The sequence below is a fragment of the Kogia breviceps genome, chromosome 13 (genome assembly GCF_026419965.1).
Source record: "Kogia breviceps isolate mKogBre1 chromosome 13, mKogBre1 haplotype 1, whole genome shotgun sequence".
NCBI lineage: Eukaryota > Metazoa > Chordata > Mammalia > Artiodactyla > Physeteridae > Kogia > Kogia breviceps.
This window is the reverse complement of record NC_081322.1, coordinates 33,652,466-33,677,433: the sequence shown is the minus strand read 5'-3', so window position 1 is coordinate 33,677,433 and position 24,968 is coordinate 33,652,466. Positions and strand designations below refer to the sequence as shown.

At 35.0% G+C, this 24,968-nt stretch overlaps 1 protein-coding gene across 2 annotated transcripts in view; it reads left to right on the top strand.

Annotated features, from left to right (window-relative positions):
- ASCC3 (activating signal cointegrator 1 complex subunit 3) overlaps positions 1–24,968 on the top strand; it is a 330,850-nt gene that overhangs the window by 80,738 nt on the left and 225,144 nt on the right. For both annotated transcript variants that reach the window (XM_059035971.2, XM_067011528.1), the window contains exons 9-10: positions 9,696–9,896; positions 10,332–10,472. In XM_059035971.2, the coding sequence (XP_058891954.1) occupies positions 9,696–9,896; positions 10,332–10,472 (342 nt within the window). The remainder of the gene's footprint in view (positions 1–9,695; positions 9,897–10,331; positions 10,473–24,968) is intronic.

The window sequence follows — 24,968 nt, the reverse complement described above, 5'->3', positions numbered from 1 at the left end:
GGCCCAGCCGCTCCGCGGCATGTGGGATCTTCCCGGACCGGGGCCGAGCCCGTGTCCCCTGCATTAGCAGGCGGACTCTCAACCACTGCGCCACCAGGGAAGCCCTGAAGGTTTTTTAAATTACCTTTTTGTCTCCGGAGGGTAAAATTCTAGGAATAATAAGAACTTTGTAATATGAAATATTTTTGCAATACTTGAGAGCTCATTTAGGCATCTCCACTTAATCAGACACATCTTTAGTTTTTCTGTTTTTTTAAGGAAGTCAGTTGTATATCTTTATGTGTGTTTTTTATCTTTTTCTTTTTGCATAGGTATTATTACATTTTAAAAACTAGAAATCTTTAAATAGTGAAAAGTCTCATAATTTATCCTTGTCCCCTGTCTTCCCAGATCCTTATTTCAGTCTATTAAAAATCACAGTATTAGATTTTATGTATTCTTCCAGAATGTCTACAAGCAAATATAAACGTATTTTAGTGTTAACTGTTAAATATATATAAACAGCAGATTCTTATTCCCTACTCCCCACCCGCACCATCTTTGAGAAAAGTAGCATATTATAATATGGCTATGCATCTTGTTTTTTTTTTTTTTTTTTTTTTTTTTTTTTGCGGTATGCGGGCCTCTCACTGTTGTGGCCTCTGCCGTTGCGGAGCACAGGCTCCGGACGCTCAGGCCTAGCGGCCACGGCTCACAGGCTTAGTTGCTCCGCAGCATGTGGGATTTTCCCGGACCAGGGCACGAACCCGTGTTTCCTGCATCGGCAGGCAGATTCTCAACCACTGCGCCACCAGGGAAGCCCATCATCTTGCTTTTTTCAAATGACAAGATCTTTCCATCTTAGTGAATAGAATACCTTCCATGGCTGTTAAGTAGTTTGTGATGTGGAACGTGGTTTGTGGGAAGTAGTTTGTGGTGTGGAACGTGGTTTGTGGGAAGTAGTTTGTGGTGTGGAACGTGGTTTGTGGGAAGCATTAGAGTGTGGTGGATTCCAGCACATAGAGCTTGGGATGCCTGTGCTGAGTTGTGATCATGTCTGATTCTGAAATTTTGAACATAAGGCACATGCTATCTAGAGCCAGAGGAAGCTTAAACTGTGAAAATTATCTAATGTATGTCTTTGGTATCTATATGCTTTTTCCTAAATACATGCTGAAATTGATGTTTGCTGTTAGAATATTTAAAACTTAAGCTTATGATACATATACTAACTTGGAAGGGATGACATGATCCTGGTTTCATCTTAGATACCCAGTTAATGCATTTTAACTGACTGGCAGTATAAGTACCTACATTTGATTACTATAAACAGTGCAGTATGTGTAGTGTACATTTTTAAAATAAATTTATTTATTTATTTTTGGCTGTGTTGGGTCTTTGTTGCTGCCACACGGGCTTTGTGGCAAGCAGGGGCTACTCTTTGTTGCGGTGCACGGGCTTCTCATTGCAGTGGCTTCTGTTGTTGCAGAGCACGGGCTCTAGGCGCACAGACTTCAGTAGTTGTGGCACACAGGCTCAGTAGTTGTGGCTTGTGGGCTCTAGAGCACAGCCTCAGTAGTTGTGGCACATGGGCTTAGTTGCTTCGTAGCATGTGCGATCTTCCCGGACCAGGGATCGAACCCATGTCCCCTGCATTGGCAGGCGGATTCTTAACCACTGCGCCACCTGGGAAGCCCCTAGTGCACATTTTTGTTCTTACAGGTAAATAGTATCATCCAGATTATTTTTAAAAAATAAAGCGTGCATTTGATAACAGCCTGTGTAGCCAGTGTTTGTAAAGTATATTAGAAACATATATTTTCTATGGGATCACATATATGAGTCATGTCATTTCTGTAAGATTAGTAGTCTGATGAATCCAAAATATACATAGACAAGTGGATTTAGGTTGAAACTTGTAACATTTTCATCTACTGATTATGATGTTTTGAAAATGCTTAGTTAAAACTAATTAAAAGGGAAAATGGTACATATTTCAAATGACTCTCTGTGCTAAACATAAAGCCTTTATGATAAATTAGCCATGATACTCAGTTTTCTATTTAAGAGCAAATACTAAGACACTAAGAAAAATAATTGCAGTTCAATTTTGTATATTCATTCGTGTATAAAATGAGCACCTGTGTTTCTTCTAAGTTAGAAGAATATCAAATATTTGGAAGCAATGATTGTTAGTGCCATTTAATTAGACATTAGTGTATGTATGAAATATAAATAAAACAATGAATATTATTACTACACAGTTCTAAATTTAAGTAAAATAGTTTTGATATAGTCACACTTTTTCTTCCTCTTTAATCTTTTGTTTTCTTAAGATATTTATGAATATAATTTGAATATTATTTCAATACAAGAAATTCCTTATGCTCAGTGAACTTTAACTTAATTATCTCATGTTCTAGTAGCTCACAAACATAACTTGAAGCATACTGAATCCTCTAGTGATATTTCTTAATACTGTTACAGTTGCTGCCTGTACACATTCCTTTTATTTTTTTTACCAACAAGTTTATTTTGAAAATTATTTCATCCATTTTTCTAAATTTAAAATGAAAAACAGAAAGAAACTTTGGGGTGAGGGGTCAGAATCGGGGCTGTGGAAGTAATTTATAAATTTTTGTAGGGGTTTGCTTTTTTTTTTGGTAACTTGTTTCTCGTCAGCATATTCTGTTGCTAGTAAAGACTGTATATATGCAACAGTAAGTTAAGGAATCTTTTGCAATGGTTTTTAAATGAATGTCGAGACTTATTAATTGGCAAACTGAATCATTGTATATAGTATTTCAGACGGTATATTTGGTGGTAATTTGTGTTTGGAGCTAAGGCAAACTCAGTTCAGGTCTCATCTCTTCCACAATTTATTAGCAGTGTGGACTTGGGTGAGTTGTTTAACTTCTCTAGGCCTTAGTTTCCTCCACTACCCTATATTCTTTCAGGAAAATCTTTAGAGGTAGGTGAGTCTCTATGGTAGTCCGGTCTTCATAGTCTGGTCATAACCTACTTTTCCATCTTCATTATCTCTGCTTCCCCTTCCTCCCATCTCTGTCACACAACTACTAACTTTTAACTAGTTCCAGGTGTTTTTCTAATACTCAGTTCCTTCCACCTGAAAGAGCATTCCTCTTAGTGACTCTCTCTCCCCTCAGATACCTCAGCACATAGTCATATCTTTATTATAGACAACTGAAATGACATAATATAATTTTATCACCCTATTTTCCCTTTAAACCACAAGCTAAATATTCTAAGGATCATTTTAGACACTCTCTTACTTTTGTTAAGAGAAGAAATATTTATACTGACAGAAGTCCTTAGTATAGTAATATTTATACAAGTGATCAGTAAATGATTGTTGAATTGAATAGAATGTTATAAACCTCCATGTGTAATAGGTTTGTTTGTGAGTATATTCTTCTAAAGCCTTAGTTTACTTCTTAATTGAACTGTAACGTTTAAGAACAAAAGAAATGTTTCTTATTCAAGACTGAATATAGGTTTTTTTCTGGAAGTACTATATATTTTGCTTAGATCCAGTTTATTCTTCCTTTGGAAGATATTGTGAATGAAGTGTGTATCTTTTTAAGATTTTTAAGACGTTTTCCCTCATTTATTCAACTGATTTATCCATCAGTAAAAATTTGGTTAGAGGCCTATTATGTTCCTGGCAATTGGTTAGGTACTATGGTAATGCAGAGAGTAGTAAAACTGAATCCTTAGTTTAAATCCAGTGGGCCAGATGTACATATAAACAAATCATTTCAGTGTTTGTGGTTAAGGGCCATAATGACAATATATATATAAAGGGGTTGGTATGAATGTCCAGCTGCTGAGAGAAATGGGAGTTCCCTAAATCTTTTGAAATACAGCAAAGTGTAAATGCATAAATATAATAATTGCGTATGGAATTGGAGGGCACCAGAGATTACATTTGAACTTGAACTTGAATGATAATGAAGAGTTTCTCGATGTTGAGAAAGGTATTATAGGTGGTGCAAAGGTACAAAGAATGTCCAGAGAATAGTATGTATAGATAGCAGTAGTGGAAGATAATAACAAGGGTTCACATTTTGAAGGGTCCTATTTGCTATGCCTTTTGTGCCTTCAAAGATCTTGTATGCTACCTACCCTGTATAGTTAAAATGAACAGGGAGAAGTCTCAGAAAATCTTCAAGCTGGAATGTGACATGATCAGATTTGTAGTTTAGGAATAGTGGACTTTTGTCATGAGTCTATAAAGACTGGAAATTGTAGCATTCACTTACCATAGTATTTCAGAAGCTTCATATAAAAGACAAAGCTGATATATGACAGTGATGATAATAGATGCTATTAATTTATTTCAACACAGTTGCAAGTACCTACACTGTGTATGGTTTATACTATGTGGTTTATAAACATTAGCAATTAAAGACTGTGATTCTGAAGTTACACTATCTTCGAATCCTAACTCCACCGTTTATAGCTGTGTGAACTTAAGTCTTTTGAAGTCTCTGTTTCCCCATCTGTAAAATAATCTGGTATGGTTATTACAAATAATTAGGATATTCATATGAAGGATTTACCCTGTGATTGGCTCATAATAAGAACTCTGTAATTGTTGGCTATTTTTATTATTTTTATAATTTCCTTGTGTGATAGTATAACTAACCTTATTTTACAGATGAGGAAATAGAACTCAGAGGTATTAATTATGTTCAAAGTTACATTGCAAATACAAAGCCAGTCTTTTAACCTGGGCCTCTGACCCTACTAAGCCTCGTGTTCTGAAAAATGTGCTGCACTGCCAGTCCAAGGCTGAGTCATCAGCAGAGATTGATGAGAAAGTATCGCTGGTACTCTCAGGTGTTTAATCGGTCTGCCCAAGAGTTTCTAGGCCCTAGAGATACTACTCTGATATCTTCAAAGTGTGTGTATCCAAATGAAGGCATAAGTGGATATAATAGATAAGTCTTTAAAATTATTTTTAATTTAAAAAAGACAGCTTTGTTGAGGTATACTTGACATACAATAAGCCATATATATTTAAAGTGAAAATTTGATAAGTTAGCGTATGTAAACACATGTGAAACCATCACCACAATCAAGATAGTGAACATATTGGTCACTTTCAAAAGGTGTTTTGTGGGCTTCCCTGGTGGCGCAGTGGTTGAGAATCCGCCTGTCAATGCAGGGGACACGGGTTCGTGCCCCGGTCTGGGAAGATCCCACATGCCACGGAGCGGCTGGGCCCGTGAGCCATGGCCTCTGAGCCTGCGCGTCCAGAGCCTGTGCTCCGCAACGGGAGAGGCCACAACAGTGAGGCCCGCATACCACACACACACACAAAAAAAGGTGTTTTGTGCCCCCTGCAAGCCCTCCTATCTGTCCCTCCACCCACCTCCCTACCCCCAAGCAACAACTAATCTGCTTTCTGTCACTATAGATTCGTTTGCATTTTCTAGATTTCTGTATAAATGTAACCATGCAGTATGTATTCCTTCTTTTGTCTGGCTTCTTTCATTCAACAATCATTTTGAGATTCATCCTTATTTTACATGTTTCAATGATTCATACCTTTTTATCACTGAGTAGTATTCCATTGTATGAATGTGCTACACTGTATTTATTCATTCATCTTTTGATGGACATATGAGTTGTTTCTAGTCTTAGACTATTACAGATAAAGCTGCTATGAACACTTGTTTACAAGTTTTTGTATGTACATATACTTTTTTTTTTTTTTTCTCTTGGGTAAAACCTAGACGTGGTATGGCTGGATCATGTTAAGTGTATGTTTAACTTTTTAAAAATTAAGTGCCAGTTCCTCCACATACCCACCAACACTTGCAATGGGCATTTAAAAATTTTTGAGGCATTTTAATAGGTGTATAGTGTTATCTCATTGTGGTTTTAACTTTCAATTCCCTAATGACTCACGGTGTTGAGCATCTTTTTTGTGTGCTTATTGCCATCCGCATACTTTCTTTGGTGAAGTGACTGTTCAAATCTTTTGACCATTTAAAAAATTGGATTGTTTGTTTTCTTATCATTGTGTTTGGAGAATTCTTTATATATTCTGGATGCAAGTCCTTTATGACCTGTAAGCTTCACAGAAATATTCTCCCGTGCTGTGGCTTCTTCTTTCATTTTCTTAACATTAAATGTTTGAAGACTGTAAGTTTTTCGTTTTGCCTAAGTCCAGTTTATCAATTTGTTTGTTTATAGATTATGCTGTGTTTAAGAAATCTTGGCCTAACTCAGGACCACAAAAAATTTATCTTTTATTTTCTTGAACACATTTAAGTTTCATTTTAGGTCAATGATCCATTTTGAGTTAACTTTTGTATATGGCAGGAGGTATGGATCCAAGTTTATTTTTTGCGTGTGGCTATCCATTTATTCCAGCATCATTTATTGAAAATGCTATCCTTTGTCATTTGCATTGCCTTTGAGCCTTTGTCAAAAATCAGCCGTCTGTAAATGTGAGGGTTTCTTTGTGGATTCCTTATTCTGTTCCTCGATCTATTTATCTTTATGCCAATACCATGCTATTTTGATTTCTCTAGTTTTTTAATAATCCTTGAAATCAGGTAGTTTTAGCTCTCTTACATTGTTCTTTTGTTTCACAGTTGTTTTGTCTCTTCTAGATCCTGTGTGTTTCCATGTGGAGTTTAGAACCAGCTTGTTAATTTCTATGGAAAAGCCTGCTGAGATATTGAATTGGATTTGCATTGAATCTGTATATCAATTTGGGAAGAACTGACATCTTTCATAGATTTTTTTTCATTTTGTTAGCAAAATTACATAGTTTTTAGTACATAAGTGTTTCCTATCTCTTAAAATTTCTATAATTTCAATGCTATTGTAATTGATTTTAAAAAATGTTTTACTTTCAGATTTTTCATTGATAGTATGCTGGTCCTATATCCTCCAACCTTCTTAAATTCACTTATTAGTGTTAGGAGATTTATTGTAGATTCCATCAGATTTTTGCCTAGGAAATCATGTCATCTCTAAATAAAGACAGTTTTTCTTCTTCCTTTCCTATATGAATGCCTTTATTTTTAAATTAAAAAATAATTTTTTTTCCTGGATTGCACTGACTGGAACCTATAGTACTATGATAAGTGGTGAGTATAACATACAGTATGGCGTTAAGTGGTGAGTGTCATATCTTGTTCTTGATTTTAGGGGAGAGCATTTAGTCTTTCACCATTAAGTATAGTATGAGCTGTAGGGTTTTTGTAGATATCCTTTGACAGTTTGAGGAATTCCCTTCTATTTCTAGTTTGTTGAGACATTTTTTTTCTTTTTGGTTGGGAATGGATGTAGGATTTTGTCAAATTATTTTTCTACATCTATTGAGATGATCATATGGGTTTTCCATTATAGTGTATTATTATGGTGAATTATCTTGAGTTTGAATGTTAAACTAACCCTGCATTCCTGTGATAATCCCTACTTGGTAGTGATAAAGTATTATGTTGTAGAATTTGATATACTAAAGTTTTGTTTATAATTTTTTTCTATGTTCATAAAAGATATTGGTCTGCAATTTTATTTTGTCTGGTTTTGGTATTAGGGGAAAGCTTGACTCATAGAATGATTTGGAAAGTATTCCGTCCTCTGCAGTTTTTCTGAACAATCTAAAACTCCATGAAAAATTGGTATTATTTCCTCATTAAATGTTAGGTAGAATTTACCAGTGAAACTGTTTGGGCCTAGAGTTTTCTTTGTGGGAAGGATTTTAACTTCAGCCTTAATTTCTGTAAGAGATATAGAGTTATTTAAGTTGTATATTTCTTCATGAATGAGCTTTGGTAATTTGTGTATTTTAAGAAAGTTGTCCATTTGATCTAAATGGTCAGATTTATTGGCATAAAGTCGTTTATAATATTCCCTTATATTATTTTAATATCCGCAGCATCTGTAGTGATGCCATCCTTCTCATTCTTGACATTAGTAATTTGTGTCTTCTCTCTCGCTCTCTTTTTATTTTTTTTGGCCACACCACGTAGCTTGTGGGATCTTAGTTCCCCAACCAGGGATTGAACCCAGGACCTCGGCAGTGAGAGTGTAGAGTCCTACCCACTGGACTGCTAGGGAATTCCCTGTCTCTTTTTTTCCTGATCAGTCTGGCTAGAGATTAATCAATTTTATTGATCTCAAAGAATAAGCTTTTCTGTTTTCATTTTGTTGATATCTACTTTGATCTTTATTATTTCTTTTATTCGGTTTTAATTTTTCCTTTTTCTAATATCTTATTTTGAAAGATGAAGTCATTCATTTGAAACCTTTCCTCTTTTTTCATATAGGTGGCTAGTGCTATATATTTTTCCTTGAATACTGCTTTAGCAACATCCACAAATTCTCATATGTTGAGTTTTCATTTTCTTCAGTTAAGAATAGTTAATTTCCCTTTTGAGTTCTTCTTTCATCCATGCATTATTTAGGAAGAATGTTATTTAGTTCCAAATATTTGTATATTTTCTAAGGATATTTGTAGTAAGGATTTCTATTTAATTCCATTGTGATCAGGGAATATATTTTATATGTATTGCTTCCTTTTCAATTTATTGAGACTTGTTTTATGCCCCAGAATATGGTATATATATATATATCTTTTTAAATGTTCCATGAACAATTGAGGAGAATTGTTATTAGATGAATAAATGTCAGTCAGGTCAAATTGGTTGATAGTGCTGTTCAAATCTATTGTAGCCTTGCTGACTTTCATGCCTACTTGACTTATCAATTCTTGGAGAGGGATGTTGAAATCTCTGACTGAAATTGCAGATTTGCCTATTTCCCTTTGAATGTCTATCAGTTTTTGCTTCATGTGTTTTGAAGATCTGTTATTGGGTATATAAACATTTAGGATTGTTATGCCCTAATGATTAATCATCTTCTTCATGAAATGACTGGGTCTCTATTCCTGGTAGTATTCTTGGCTTTTAAATCAATTTTTTTCTGGCATTAATATAGCTATTCCAGTTTCCTGCCATTAATTCCAAACAGTGTTTTGTTTACTCTCAGACATTGTAGTTTTCATCTCTAAAGACTTTTTGTATAGAAGATTTTAGGAAAAATTAATTAACCACTCTCTTTAATTTCTTCTCTATTAAAAGGACATATTAAAGGTACCTATACTATAGAATTGTTTTGAGGATTAAATAAATAAATATATGAAAGTGCTTACAATTGCATGTGTCACAGTGTAAGTTCTGAACAAACGTAATCTGCAGCTGTTATTCCTACTATTAAGGCTGCCTTTTCAAAAAAGTATCTTTAAAAATCCATAACATATTGAAACAGAACTTCTTATTGATTTATATCCCCAGGAATTTTCTTGTTTGCACTTTGATTAGTCATCCTCAATCTAAATAAACTAGGCTATCATCATATGAAATCAAAAGATACCTGTTTAATTTTGTTTCATTACATTATTATCATTGTTTTGTACTTAGGATTGTGTACAAAGATACAGGTATAGTCTCATTATCATATTTTTCAAATTTAGTAGGTTACAATTCCCAAGTACATTAGAATTGTACAATAGTTGTGAGTTGTCAACTGTGCACACTTAGTTTAAATACAGGACACATTGAGAGACTAAACAAATTAGTCGTTTGTTTTTTTATCACAAAATTTGCATTTAATGTTTTGTATGTGACCTTCACATTATTATCATTTATAGTGTGTCATGTCATTTTTAGATTGGACAGCTGGCTTTTAAAGGAATGAGAAGACTCAATAGAATCCAGTCAATTGTGTTTGAGACTGCCTACAACACCAATGAGAACATGCTGATTTGTGCCCCTACTGGAGCTGGAAAGACCAACATTGCAATGCTTACAGTGTTGCATGAAATTCGCCAGCATTTTCAACAAGGTGTTATCAGAAAGAATGAATTTAAGGTAGGAAATTAACAAGTCCGACAACAGCTTTTTAAATTGTAAAATTTAAAATCATTTTGCAGTTGTACATGTTACATGAGATCTGGAAGTTTTTAAGGATATTGTACATGAAGTCATGTAAAGAATGCTGCATGATTTACTTCATTACTTTTAGGCAATCCCTATTTGTGTTATGAAAATCCCACTAACCCTGTGAAAGCTATGAAAATGGACTTAGCTTTGAAGCACCAGTTTTCAAAGTGATAAGGCTATATAAACAAATTCCATTGTCCTGTAAACAGCTGCACACTTTTGCAACAAAGATAAGTACTTTTCATATATCACTATTAAGATTTTTCACCCTAAGTGGCTAGAATCATATTTCACAATAAATAGTGACTTGTATCGACGTTGTAGTTTTTGCTCATTCATCAAGCTAGTGTTTCTTTGGCGCAGATTGTATATGTTGCTCCAATGAAAGCGTTGGCAGCTGAAATGACAAATTACTTCAGCAGACGTCTAGAACCACTGGGCATCACTGTGAAAGAATTGACTGGTGATATGCAGTTGTCAAAAAATGAAATTTTACGAACTCAGGTATGTTGTATACTTAGATTTTTGTTGTTGTTAATACTATTTTTTTTTCCAAGCAATTGTTAAACAACTATACCTTAAGTAACTATAAAATATAATACAGGGCTTCCCTGGTGGTGCGGTGGTTGAGAATCCGCCTGCCGATGCAGGGGACGTGGGTTCGTGCCCCGGTCCGGGAGGATCCCACATGCCGCGAAGCGGCTGGGCCCGTGAGCCATGGCCACGGAGCCTGTGCGTCTGGAGCCTGTGCTCTGCGACGGGAGAGGCCACAACAGTGAGAGGCCCGCGTATCACAAAAAAAAAATAATAATAAAATAAAATATAATACAAATATAACATGGTGAACTTCTTTATTTGTAACCACAGCCTATCCTCTACAGAAGAGGTTTTTGCTGGTGAGGTTTTTTCAGGGGAGTTTCATGGGAAATAGATGATGTAGCTTTTGAAACAGTATTCACTGTTTGACTTAAAATGTGAGTTGAGGGTATCATCATTTCCTAGGGCTGGCATAACAAATTATCACAAGCTTTGTGACTCAAAATAACAGACACTTAATTCTCTCACAGTTCTGGAGGTCAGAAGTCTGAAATCAGGGTGGCGGTAGGATTTAGTTGCTTCTAGGGGCTCTGATAGAGTATCCTTTTCACGTCTCTCTCCTAGTTTTTGGTGGCTGCTGGCAGCCTGTGGCATTCTGTGGCCTGTACACACATCATCCCAGTCTCTGCCTCAGTCCTCACATGGACCTTTTCCCTGCATTGTCCTTTCCCCTACTTTTCTAAGAACGCTATTTTTAGATTTAGGATCCACCCTAGTACATATGATCTTATCTAAAGGTCCTTTCCTTAATTATGTCCGTAAAGATCCTTTTAACAAATAAGGTTACAGTCACGATTTCTGGGTAGCCATATTTTGGGATGCCACCATTCAACCCATGACAATGAGTATGCCAGGTACACTGAACCACATAGCAAAGAAAAATAAATCAGGTTCCAGTTAAATGTATTTTGGACTTGATAAGGATAGAGTGCATTATAATAAACATTTCAGTCAGTTTTACCAGTTATTCTTAAGTTTGCCTTTCAGACACTCTTTTTTTTTTTCATAGACACTCTTGAAAAAATCAAATCTTAGTATTTATATACAGGCATGTTCATTGTGATATTTTTTAAAAATGTATAACAGAAAGAGTAAGAGGAAATTAAATATCTGAATAGAAGACTAGTTAAACAATATGATATTTCACTTGATAAAATAAAATCTTCCTTAAAATGATGTTTTCTGGGAATTTTTAATGGCCTTAGAAAGTAAAGTTTAGAGAAAAATACAGGAACAACTCTTTATGTTAATACAATTATATATTCTATGCAATAACCAAAACGCTATCAGGAGGAATAATTATAGTAGTTATGTCTAGTGGTAGGATTATGGAAGATTTTTTTCCCCACTTTTTCTAGTGTAAGAATGTGTTAATGTTATAATCTAAAAAATAAGCATAATTTTTATTTTACTCTAATTAAGGTATCATTGTTTTATTCAGCATAATTATTTTTCTTCTATATAGTTGTTTCATAACCTATCACCCAATTATCTAATTTTTTGGTAAAGGCTAGGGAAAGGAAGCTAAAATTTATCGACACCATCTAGCATGATGCTCTTGTCACTATGCTAGTTGCCCTACAGACATAACAATGCAGTTCTGTTGAGGAGAGTAAGGCTTATTGAGGTAACAGGTCTTGCCTGGGCTCCCATTTTCAGTAAATCATGTAGATAGGATTGGATTCCAAGTCTTCAAATTTCAAAGGTTGTGATAAATTTCTACTAAAATATGTCACATTTGCCCATCTTTTATATCCACAGTTTGTTGTCTTAGGTGGTGATGGTGGTGGTTTAAACCACCAAGATACTGAAGGAGCTTGGTAGTATTTGAAAGAAAATCAGTAAAATGAGGGTTTGTCATGTGAGGGAAAAAATGCCCATCTATAGATGTTTAGTTTTCAAGTCAGTTCAATATAATATGTATAGCAAATAAATGAAATAATTAAGTTTTAAAGTTACTGAAAATAACAAAATTACCTTATTTAGAGATCAAAAGTTGGGAAAGTAAAGGTGTGTTAACTTAATTTTTTAAAGAAATTCCAAAATGCCACCATTTGGGGACTTAGTGATTAATAATGAAGGCTCTAGTTAAGAGTACGTTTAGGGCTTCCCTGGTAGCGCAGTGGTTGAGAATCCGCCTGCCGATGCAGGGGACATGGGTTCGTACCCCAGTCCGGGAAGATCCGACATGCCAGGGAGCGGCTGGGCCCGTGAGCCATGGCGTCCGGAGCACAGCTCCGCAATGGGAGAGGCCACAACAGTGAGAGACCCGCGCACCACAAAAAAAAGAGTACTTTTAGAAGTTTGGAAAATTTCCCAAAATGTAGAGATAGTGAAGCCTTTAGTTCACTGAAGTATTTGTTTTTGTATTAATAGCTTTAGGAATGCTAAAATTAAAAAAATTTTAAACTCATCTCTAAATTGTAAAATAGAATTTTGTCATATCAGTGATGACAGTATTTGTTACTATTCTTTTAGTTTGTGAAGGACTGATATTCAACTGCTGTCAGTGTATATGACAGTACCAGTTGTTAAAATATTGAAATATTTTTTAGCTCGTTGGGAAATGGATACTGCTAAGAGCCCTCCAAGTGCAGCTCCTACCAACTCATAATCCAGCAATTAAAGGGTTAGTACCTGGACCAGCAGGAGGCCTCTAGGATGTAGTTTTAGCCCTAGGGCAGCTATTCCTATTAGTTGGTTTTCTTGCAGTTAATCACCCTGTTTCCTCCTTTCCTGTACCAATGCTGACTTCCCCAGGCCTCAGTGCTGGTCTGGGGTGGGAATGAAAGAATACCTTTGCCTGTCAGCCTGTCATGCTTACCACCCTGCCTTTCTGGTGGACAGTTGTCCATTCATACTGGTTGTTAAATATTTTAAATATTATACCTGATTTTTAATTAATACTACTAGAGTTTGAAGATTTATTAGTGAAGACCAGTATCTATTTCAGTAAAGGTTAGTAGATAAAAGCAATGATCAAGGATGTAGCTCTGGTTATTAATGACAGTTTCCTTCAATTAAAAAAAATTCTTTTACCATATTTATAGTAGCCTCTTTAAAGTCATTGCTGAACACAGCATGTGGCCTATCGCGAGTCAGGTTTTATTGACTGCCTTTTTTTCTGTGAATGAGTCACATCACCCTGTTGCATATCTAGTAATTTTGGGTTGAAAATAAAAAGTTTTAGCAACTCTAGATTCTATTCATCCAGCCTTTTCCTTGAAACATTTTAAATTTGATTTTGTTAAAAAATATAGAGCATTATCACCTAAAAACAAGAATAACAATTTTATTTATATATAGTCACTTTAGCTAATAAATTTTTATTCTTTTTATATAATTTGTATACTTAGCACAATGAACTGAATCATGTTTTAAATATTAAGTTTATACAATAAAGAGAAAGGATTTTTACAGATTTGTGTAGCAGTACAATGTTATGTACAGTTTCTATATTTATGGACACATTTATAAAAATAGTGTTATGTATGATAGCTTTCAGGGCTAGCTGAACATATAATTGCAGAGATCATTATCTTAAAACTACACATCAAGACACATGGATTGATAGATTTTTTTTTAGTGTGTGATTTTTACTTTCATGATGTCTTATGAAGTCATACAAATTAGATAAAACTTTGACACATAACCAACTGTCTTTATTAAAAATAAAATTTCCTGAAACTGGAACCATTCTAGAGCATCTGAGACCATACCTATGATATAGCCTACCTAAAGAAATGAGTTTTGTATCCTGGTGGGTACAATGAAATTAAGGGAAAAAATTAAGTCAGTTTGTTCCTCTTTTATTATTTGCAAGTCCAGACTTAGGAAATTTTCTGTAAATGTTAAGTTTGGCTTTGGTAATCTTACCTCACTGCTGTGCCACGGTTCTTCTTCTGTATCTTTCTGCTTTAGTCTTTCTGCATACCATTAACAGACCGGTTAAGAAAATGAAAAAACAAAACAGACCAAAAAACCCCCTGCATTGACCTACTAGAGAATGGACTTGAGGATAGGATATGGGGAGGGGGAAGGGTAAGCTGGGACAAAGTGAGAGAGGGTCATGAACATATATACACTACCAAACGTAAAATAGGTAGCTAGTGGGAAGCAGCCGCATAGCACAGGGAGATCAGCTTGGTGCTTTGTGACCACCTAGAGGGGTGGGATAGGGAGGGTGGGAGGGAGACGAAAGAGGGAGGAGATATGGGGATATATGTATATGTATAACTGATTCACTTTGTTATAAAGCAGGAACTGATATACCATTGTAAAGCAATTATACTCTAATAAAGGTGTTAAAAAATTAAAACAAACAAGCAAAAAAAACCCCTGTATTGATTTGGTCTTTTGTGTTGCTATAGAGAGGCAACTCTCAAAATTGATATGGGGACCCCCAGAGTTTGCTAAGACTCTTCAGGGGATCAGCGAAGTTAAAACCAGTTTTTGTAATAATATTATGATGTTATTTTCTTTTACTCTCATTTTCTCACAAGAATAGAGTTGAGTTTTCCAGAGGCTACATAATGCGTGATATCATCATCACTGACAACTAATGGAATGAGTACTTTGTATTTTTGTGTTGTAAAAATTTCTTAGTTTCAATTTCTCATGTAAGAAGTATTGATAGGTATAACCCAGAAAAAGAAAAGCTGTTTGGGGCCTCAGTAATTTTTAAGAGTGCAAAAGAGTCCCAAAGGCAAAACGTTTTGAGAACTACTATTATAGGGGAAAACTCCTTATATATGACATTGGATTCTCTTCATAATCTACATCCAGCCTGATTTTCAGCCTAATGTTCCCAGCTGCTTTCCAATATAAACTTCAGCCAGACCATTTTTGCTTTTTCTAAAATAAGATTACTCAACATTTGCTCAAATGAACTTTGCTAATTAGTAAGTTTTGTCTTGTGTTTTCTTTTTCATGATGGATGTCTCCCTTTATTCATTGACATTTCTCTAAATCTTACCCATCCTACTAAACTCAGTTTGAACTCTGTAAGTACTTTATTTCCTCTTGCCTGAGACCAACAGCACCATTCATTTATATTATGAAATAATACCTTGTCCGCAAAGAACATGCTTTTGGATCTGGTGTGGTCTTAGAAATCTGGGCAATCTCAAACAAAATTTTGATTGCTCTCATACCATATTCAGTTGTGTTAATGAACTGATGCTAGTGAAAGAGTATTTATGGAAAGAAAAGGCAGATAACATTTGAATTCCCAGTCACTACGCTAAGTGCATATATACATCCTCAGTAAGTCATTACAAAAACCTTATTGAGTAGTATCTCCATTTCACACATACAGGAAGCAAAACTCATTAAAATCTATCTCGATTTATATATTATATATTCAGAAGGTTGATGAGCATCTCTTCGTCTCTCATTTGCTCATCTCTGTACTTCCCTAGATCTGGGCAGGGACCATGTGCTTGGCCTCTGTAATAGTTTATAAGTGGAACCTTGTATTTTGCGCTTGCTCTTTATTTTCCTCCAATGTACCCCTACTATCCATGATGGTAATTTCTGTAGACCTGAAACTATATAGTTATTAACCTCTTCACACTATCCTTCTACCTATTCTCACATGCTCACAGATTAATAGACTGTGCTGCTATCACTGCCTTTGAGATTGGGCTGTAGAGAGAGCAAAGCAGGAATATTGCAGGGCATGTGGGAGTACAGACACACTCAGCTTTTATTTTTGAATTTTTAATTTCCTACTTTCCCTACTTTTTCCACTTTTATAATTTTTAATAGCTTTTTAATGATTCCCATTGTATATTTTCTTTGGCAAGTAAGTTTCCTAATAATTAACACAATGAAATATAATTTAAATTTTCCCTGTCTTTTTTTTTTTTTTTTTTTTGCTTTTTCATATTTTACTACAGAGGTACTTCTGATGTATTATTAGTTAATATGTAATTTGTAAACTGCTAGTTCATATCCTACACATACAAAATCATTTTACAAAGATGTTCTAAAAACTAGTAGATAAAACGTGTTCTGTGCTGGGCTGTTACTGGAAGGTATCATTCCCTGTCATTTTTAAATATGTTTTCAGCGTTGTTTGTTTATTTATTTATTTTTTTAGTATGGGAAGCCAAATTAATCTCATTTGCAAATTCTCTGTCATGCTCTTCTGATCATATTATTTCCTTGCTCATAAATTTTCATTGGCTCTTTACTGCTTACTGAATTAAGTACAACTACCTAGCTTGTTAAGAATCTTGTATAAATTAAGTATAATGCGAGATGTGATCTGTTTTTTGGTTCTCTAGGGATTGTCAGGTCTAGCAGCAGTTATGATTTTATTGAGGTTTGGTATAAAATTTCCTTTTACAAGAGAGAATTATATAATTCTAAGATTTATTGTCAGAAGAAGTAGTCTGTGTAGGCAACAGATACCTCTTTGGTGTTCAACTGAAAAGCAACTTTGAACAATTTAGGAAATTTGTCATCAGTGAAAACATCAATCTACTTTTCCAACCTTATTTTTCATTATTCTGCATCTACTGTTAATTTCAAACATCTCCCCCTAAATGTACTCTCTATCAAGAATTGCTATTTTAAAATATTCATTTTGCTTTTCAGTGCTTCCATCGAGGAGTTGAGCTTTTTCTTACATTCTTTCCTCAACTCAGATTATCCCTTTTTAGAAATGGTTTCTCCTCTCCTAGCAGTAACTCTGTATCAAAGCAAGGCATTTGCTCTGAGTTCTGAAATCATTATCCTTTTTAAAAAATTTGTTTGCTCATCCTTATCCTGGGCGGAGTTTATGTGTGCAGCTTTGGAAGTTGAGATGGGTTATTTCAGGTTTTGTTTTTGTTTCCATTTTGGCTGGGGATGAAGGGAGCTTTGTCAAATCTGTTAGGCCCAGGCAACAGCAAAGGGAACCCTGAATTTCTGTTGTATTATTCTGCCAGCTCAGAGCTCATCCAGCAACCTTAGTTGGGAGGGTGTGTGTCGTGTGCATATATGCATATGCTTATGTCACATTCAGTGTTCCTGCCCCAATTTACTCTTCTCTTAAGGGGATTCTTCCTCTGGCATATATTTTATTGATTATTTCACTGAAAATGTGTATATACTTAAGGGTGGAGGGGAGGAAAAAGGGGGAGGAAAAATGGTTAGAAATTACACATGCTCAGGTTACAGTTTTATCTGGATATCTGTGTATATGTTTCATTTAATGTTTACCTTTCTGTATAAAATCAGAGGATATCTTTATTGCATCTCCAGTTCTAAAGGGTATTTTTGCTGGATATAGATTTGTAGTTTATAAGTTCTTTTCTTTCATCACTTGAAAAATGTGTCACTTTTTCTGACCTCCAAGGTCTCCAAAGAAATATTCACTGCCATTCAAATTACTGTTCCCCTACAGGTAATTTGTTTTTTCTTTCTCTTGATCACCTTTCAAGATTCTTTCTTTGTCTTTGGTTCATGTCTATAGATTTATGTCTTTTGTCAGGTTTGGGAAATTTTTATCCTTTATTTCTTCAGCCCTTTACTTTTTCTCCTTTCTTTGTTGGACTGCACTGATGGGAATGTTAGTTCTTTTGTTATTGTCCAACAGGACCCTGAGGTCTGGTTTTCTTTTTCTTTTCTTCGATATGTTTTCTCTATTGTTCAGATTGGATAACTATGATCCATCTTTGAGTCCAGTGATTCTTTCATCTGTTATCTGAATTCTTGCTATTGAGCCCTACCAGTGAGTTTTTAATTTAGGTTGTTGTATTTTTCAGTTCTAAACTTTTTTTTTGGTTTTGCTTTATGTTTCTTTGCTGAGACTTTGTTTCATTTGTTTTGAGTGTGTTTGAAACTGTTCTTTAAAGGATTTTTATGATAGTTGCTTTAAAAGTCTTGTCAGATAATTCCAACATCTTTGTCATCTCAGTGTTGGAATCTATTGCATGTTTTTTCTCATTTGAGTTGAGATTTTCCTGGTTTTTATGTTATTTTCAGTCATACCCTGTACATTTTGGGTATGGTGTTAGGAGACTCTGGTTCCTACTTAAATCTTGTTACCTGTCACTATCTGGCTGGGATAGTTGTCAGGACGTTTTCCACACATGTTCCCAAACCCTCAGTGCCAGCCTCATTACACAATGAGGTTGGGGAGGAACAATTTTTTTTTTCATGCTGTTTGGCTGGTGTTGTCACCGTTTCTGTTCATGGGACTTCCCTGGTGATGCAGTGGTTAAGAATCCCCCTGCCAATGCAGGGGACATGGGTTCGAGCCCTGGTCCAGGAAGATCCTACATGCCGTGGAGCACTTAAGCCCATTTGCCTCAACTACTGAGCCTGCACTCTAGAGCCCGCAAGCCACAACTACTGAGCCCACGGGCCACAACTACTGAAGCCTGCATGCCCTAGGGCTGCGTGCTGCAACTACTGAGGCTGCATGTTGCAACTACTGAAGCCCACGTGCCTAGAGTCCGTTCTCCGCCATAACAAGAGAAGCCACCACAATGAGAAGCCCGCGCACCACAGCGAAGAGTAGCCCCCACTCTCCACAACCAGAGAAAGCCTGAGTGCAGCAACAAAGACCCAATGCAGCCAAAAATAAAATTAAAAAAAAAAAAAAGTTTCTGTTCATCAGGGCTGCCCTCCATCAGTACTTTGTTTAGAGAAACTTCTTGTATCTTGGGTGTTTTGTTTTATTTTGTTTCGTGGGTGGGTTCTGTACCCTTTCACTTTCCTAGTTTTGAGCTTCTTCAGCACATGGTTGGGATATATAGGAGTCAAAGAAAGAAAGAAAGGAACTCACTGCCAGGTTATTCCTTGAATCCTGAGATCCCTATGCAGTCTCACTTCTTATTTCCAATATTTAGAGTCTTCTGATGTCTGTTTCATGTGTTTTGTCTAGGTTTTTTAGATGTAATAAATAGGGTAAGATGAAATGTGTCTACTCTGTTTTGCCCAGCCATACAGACTTAAAATTATAATACAGTCAAATTTATCAACATCCTCTAGCGATTGTGCCTTTTTTGTTTGTTATATTTTCTTGGAAATACTAAGCATGATTTGGAGATATTGCTGGTTTGGTTCCAGATGACCACAGTAAAGCGTATATTGCAGTAAAGCGAGTCACATGAATTTTTTTGGTTTCCTGATTCATATGAAAGTTATATTTATACTATACTATAGTATATTAAGTGTGCAGTACCACTGTGTCTTAAAAAATAATGTAATACCTTAATTTAAAAATACTTTATTGCTAAAAAATGCTCACCATCATCTGATAGTGAAGGGTTGCCACAACCTTCAGTTTGTGAAAAACACACTATCTGCAAAGCACAAGAAGGTGAAGTGCAATAAAACGAGGAATGCCTATACTATGACCCAAGTTTATGAGATCCTTTTCCTATATTTTTCTTCTAATAGATTTAAAGTTTTGTTTTTCACATTTAAGTCTTGAATCTCTCTGAATTTTAGTTGTTGTTTTGGTGAGGGCAGGGTTCTAATTTCATTTTTTTTATATAAGGAAAGCCAACTATTTCATCATCATTTTCTCTATATACTTTCCTGGTAAATTTGAAATGCCATCTTTATGATATTCTAAATTCTACTGTTGTCTTATGGGTATTATAGAGCTTTTTGTTGTTACATTGTTGTATATATCTGGCCTGGCCTCGGGACTATGCTGTTTTAATTACTATTATTTCAGAATAAGTCTTGAACGTAAAGCAAATTCAACCTCCTTATTTTATTCTCATTTTTCAAAATAACCTTAGCTATTCTTCAGCCTTTACTTGAGCATTTTCATTTTGAAATCAGACTCTAATTTCAGTACATCAAAGGACCTGTTGAGGGCTTCCCTGGTGGCGCAGTGGTTGGGAGTCCGCCTGCCGATGCAGGGGACGCGGGTTCGTGCCCCGGTCCGGGAAGATCCCACATGCCGCGGAGCGGCTGGGCCCGTGAGCCATGGCCGCTGAGCCTGCGCGTCCGGAGCCTGTGCTCCGCAACGGGAGAGGCCACAGCAGTGAGAGGCCCGTGTACCGTAAAAAAAAAAAAAAAAAAAAAAGGACCTGTTGAGATTTTATAAGAATTGCAGTGAGTTTATGGAATACTTCGGGGGAGAATTGACACTTCTATCATGTCATCTCTCCATCCATGCCCATTGTATATTTTCCACTTTTTAGGTCCTTTTTGACCTTCAAAAATGTGTTATAATTTTCGTTATGGGTCTTATATATCTTTTTTAAGATTTGTTTCTGGGGATCTTATATTATTTGTTGCTGTCTTTTAAAATTTCTCTTATGTAATGGTTATTGGAGTTTAAGAACACTTAATTTTTGTGTGTTTATATTTTATCCCACAATCCTACTAAATGCTCTTATTAATACTAATAGCTTATCTATAAATATCTTTGGTTGTCTATATACATGGTGATACAATCTACAAACTACAGCAGTTTGGTCTCAATAACTTTGAGAGTAGCCCAGCCTTAGACGCTGATGTCTTTGGCTTTTCTATCTTAGTGTATGTGTGTTTGTGTTGTTTTAAATATTTCCTCTTATATGTTTTTGAACCAGAAAAGGGAGTTTACATCAGCTCATTCTGCTTTATTGAGTGACAGTTACAAACTTCACTGTTCTCATGCTAATGGACAGCAAACAATTAAAATGATCACAGAATAATGACTAAGCTATATGTGTGTGATTACTAAGAAAGTTTTTTTGTTTTGGAAGTCTGGAACTTCTAAATATTTTACTATTTAAAATTACTATTTTATTGAATTAAAAGTTGAAAACAGAGAACCATATAGTTAGCTCTGAGAAGAAAAAATTTCATAAACAGAATTGTAAAAGTAGTATAAAGGGGTTTCCCTGGTGGCACAGTGGTTGAGAGTCCGCCTGCTAATGCAGGGGACACAGGTTCGTGCCCCGGTCCGGAAAGGTCCCACATGCCGCGGAGCGGCTAGGCCCGTGAGCCATGGCCGCTGAGCCTGCGCGTCCAGAGCCTGTGCTCCGCAACGGGAGAAGCCACAACAGTGAGAGGCCCGCGTACCGCAAAAAAAAAAAAAAAAACAACAACCAAAAAACAAAAACAAACAAACAAAAAGTAGTATAAAGTTCAGAAGTGCAAAAGCATTCAGCCTATATTTTTTACTTGTGAAAAAGAGGCTTAACTATATTTGAAAACATCATTTGTCATTTTAAGTTTGGCTGATTGAATATAAATATCCACTCAAAGCAAGTTTTAAAGTACTAGTGCTTCTTTGATTAATAGCAGTTCCAGACCTCATTTTAAAGAGAAAATCCTGATAAATTACTTTTGTGTCCTATTCTTAAAAAAAAAAATTCTTTAAATATATGAATCTTAAACCTCCTAGGGACATCTGTAACCCTAAAATATTTTATTTTGTATTCTTTTCCAGGTAGACACATAACTGAAAACAGTAGACTACTTTTAGTAACTTTACATCTAAAAAATTCATATGTATTCTATTTATAATAAAGATAAATTGACTCTTCTGACTGAATTAACCAGATCATTTTATAAAATTATCACTCAACCTAGATAGGAAATATAAAATGTTTTTCAAAAGAATCCTAGAATTGAGTTGTAACAAGGTTGATGTTTTAAGGGACACATTTGAGGTATATGAAAAACCATCATTAAGTAGCTATTTGCTGAATTATGAACTTGTATCTCTAAAAGTGTCTTAATCCTATATGCTTCTAAAGGGCTAATTTGTTTGGAAAGTATCAGAGTATTAGTTTGTCTTAGCTGATTTTAAATGGATCTGACTGGTCTGTGTAGAAGATAAGAGAATAAATAGCTCTTGGTGGATTGTGGCTGTGGGCATGAGGTGTCAAGAAGATGTTCAGTGGGGGGACAGACGCTAATTGTGGAGAGAGCTACCCTGAAGTTTTGTGTGTGCCAAAGATAAATTTTGCTGCACACTTTTTCAATATTCAGTACGAGGGTTTTACGTTAAAGCTAAAACTAGGAATTTATTAACTTTGTGATTTCATTAATTCTTTGTTTTATTTATTATTGCTTAGGGAGCAAAAAGGAAAATTACAGAAATAATTAATAATTTTAACTTTTATTATACTCAAGAACAGATTGTCCCAGTATATGTGTGGCAGTACAGTATTTTGGGGAGCTGCTGAGTGAATGACAGAGTTCTATGGTCAGATAGTCAGGTAGTCTGATCCCTGTGAGAGACTGATAATCCTATGAGTATAAGAAAAACTAAGATGCCTTGCAATGAACTTAACTTATCTAACTTTAACTTAGCATTTTCCAAACTTAATTGAATATAGATCATTTCTTTCATGGAAAAATTATTACTAGAACTTGCTTTGAGAAATGCTACTCTGGAACATTTTCACAGATTTAGTGAAGTCATGTTCCAGGGGGAAGAGTTAGTCTTATTTTTGATAGTTTTAAGAAATCAACCTCAGGTAAGTGTTCTATGTTACTGTGGTCTTTGATATAATGTATTTGGTTCTGACCAAATCTGAATATATTAAAAGTACTTTGTTTTAAACCAAACTTTCTTTTCAATGCTTACAACTCCTGAAAATATTTTATGGATAATTATGCTTTTAAAATTTTGTGGTGTTGATATATGTATTCAAGAAAATTCTATTTGTTGTTAATAGTGGCTTGCGAAGCATTTTTTTCTTAAAACAAATAACTCAAATATATTAACTATAAAAGGAGTGTGAATTTTCAGCACAGTTACTGAATGGTTGAATATTTGGACTTTAATCATGGTCTAAAACTAATGATAAACTAACTCTTCGGGTCTTCCTGAGAATACGCAGAAATTGCAGTATCAAATAGTGTACAGATTAAAGATTATATTTTTCTAGACAGTGTTCTGTGCCAAAATAAGATCTCAAAAAAATGTATTTTTTAACATAGTGTCTTCTTCATTGATGTCAGATTTCTGTTTTAGAAATGTCAAGATATTCTTAGAGTAATAAAACTTTCTCCTCTAGGTAGAAGGCATTTTTTTATTTGTCCATTTTTCCATGCCCTTTTATGACATTTAATGCAACCTCCTTTCACATCATATCAATTTAATTCTGATTCTGGTATTTTAGGACAGCCAATAGCCATTTTTATTGTGAGAAAATACAGTTTTTTGCTGTTGAATATTTTAGTAACAAACTACTTATCAGAGATCTTGGTCAATTTCTGTCAAATTTAAGATATTAATTAAAATTTTTACTTCTTCTTTCTCTAATTTTCAATTTCAACTTACAAGAAATTTAAATGACACCAACTTTATTTTGTTTATGTTACTTGGCACTTATGTGTATATTAGGATACAAATTGAATAGGATGTCATCTTCAAAATGTTAGATTGCTAAAAAATCTTTGATCAAAAACCTTAGATCAGAATGATTGATTGGTAAAGCCCAGATCCAAGCTTTAGAGACCCTCCCATGTCTGTGTTCTGAAGAAGGCCCTTTCATTTCTTATGTATTTCCTATTACATAAAAGGAGAACAAGCAGGAAAAATAGCTTGATGGGTATATTTTTAATTTTGTGCTTATTAGATTGTTTACTTTCATTTTTCTCATGCTTAACTTCACATTTTCCCACATTTGAGAGTTTTGCACTTAAACTGGTATTCTGGATTTCAAAATAAACAATAATATTAAAAAAATACTACCCTTAAGCATATTCTGAACATCTTATGTACAGAACATTGAACTGTTTGTTGCATAAGTCATACAATTTGGTCAAAATCTATGCAGTGGTCATAACTTTTGGTTGGCTCATGTAAATAGAATTTGGTCCATTTAACATTCTGGACATAGTTCTGACAGGTTGGAAGGTAAATGGATGTAATATACCAAAATAACATTTTCCTAGCAGACAGTTTTGAACCTGAATACATGGTAGGACAAAATAACTTCTTATAAGGATAGTGAGTTTGGTTTTAAATATGTAGATCATGAAAAGATGTCTGGAGTTATAAGCAAAACTGAGTTGGAAGGGCAAACAAGTCCAAAAAGACTCTGGTAACATTTCTGGAATAAGTTAGAAATATAATGTCACTTGGGTTTTCACATGTAATTCCTAATAGATCTGGTGAAACGTGCTAAATGCTCTGTACTTGGGGGTTAGGATTTCCTGAGTCTTATTAACTTTGCCTTTCCAGTTCCATAAAAGATTTAATCTCTTTTACATGGGCGTATTCAAACAAACAAACACAAAACAGCAAGATAATATAGACTAAAGGTAGTTGAGAAAGGCAAAGGAAAATATGGGCCAGGTTAAAAAGAGGAGCCCAGAACAATACTGATGCACTAATGCATATAACATTATGGAGAGAGGCCTGACATGGTTTATAAATCACAGTGACCCTTTGCCCAGGAAAAGCTATTCTTGAGGTAAGAAGCAAAAATATTTCCCAAGGGC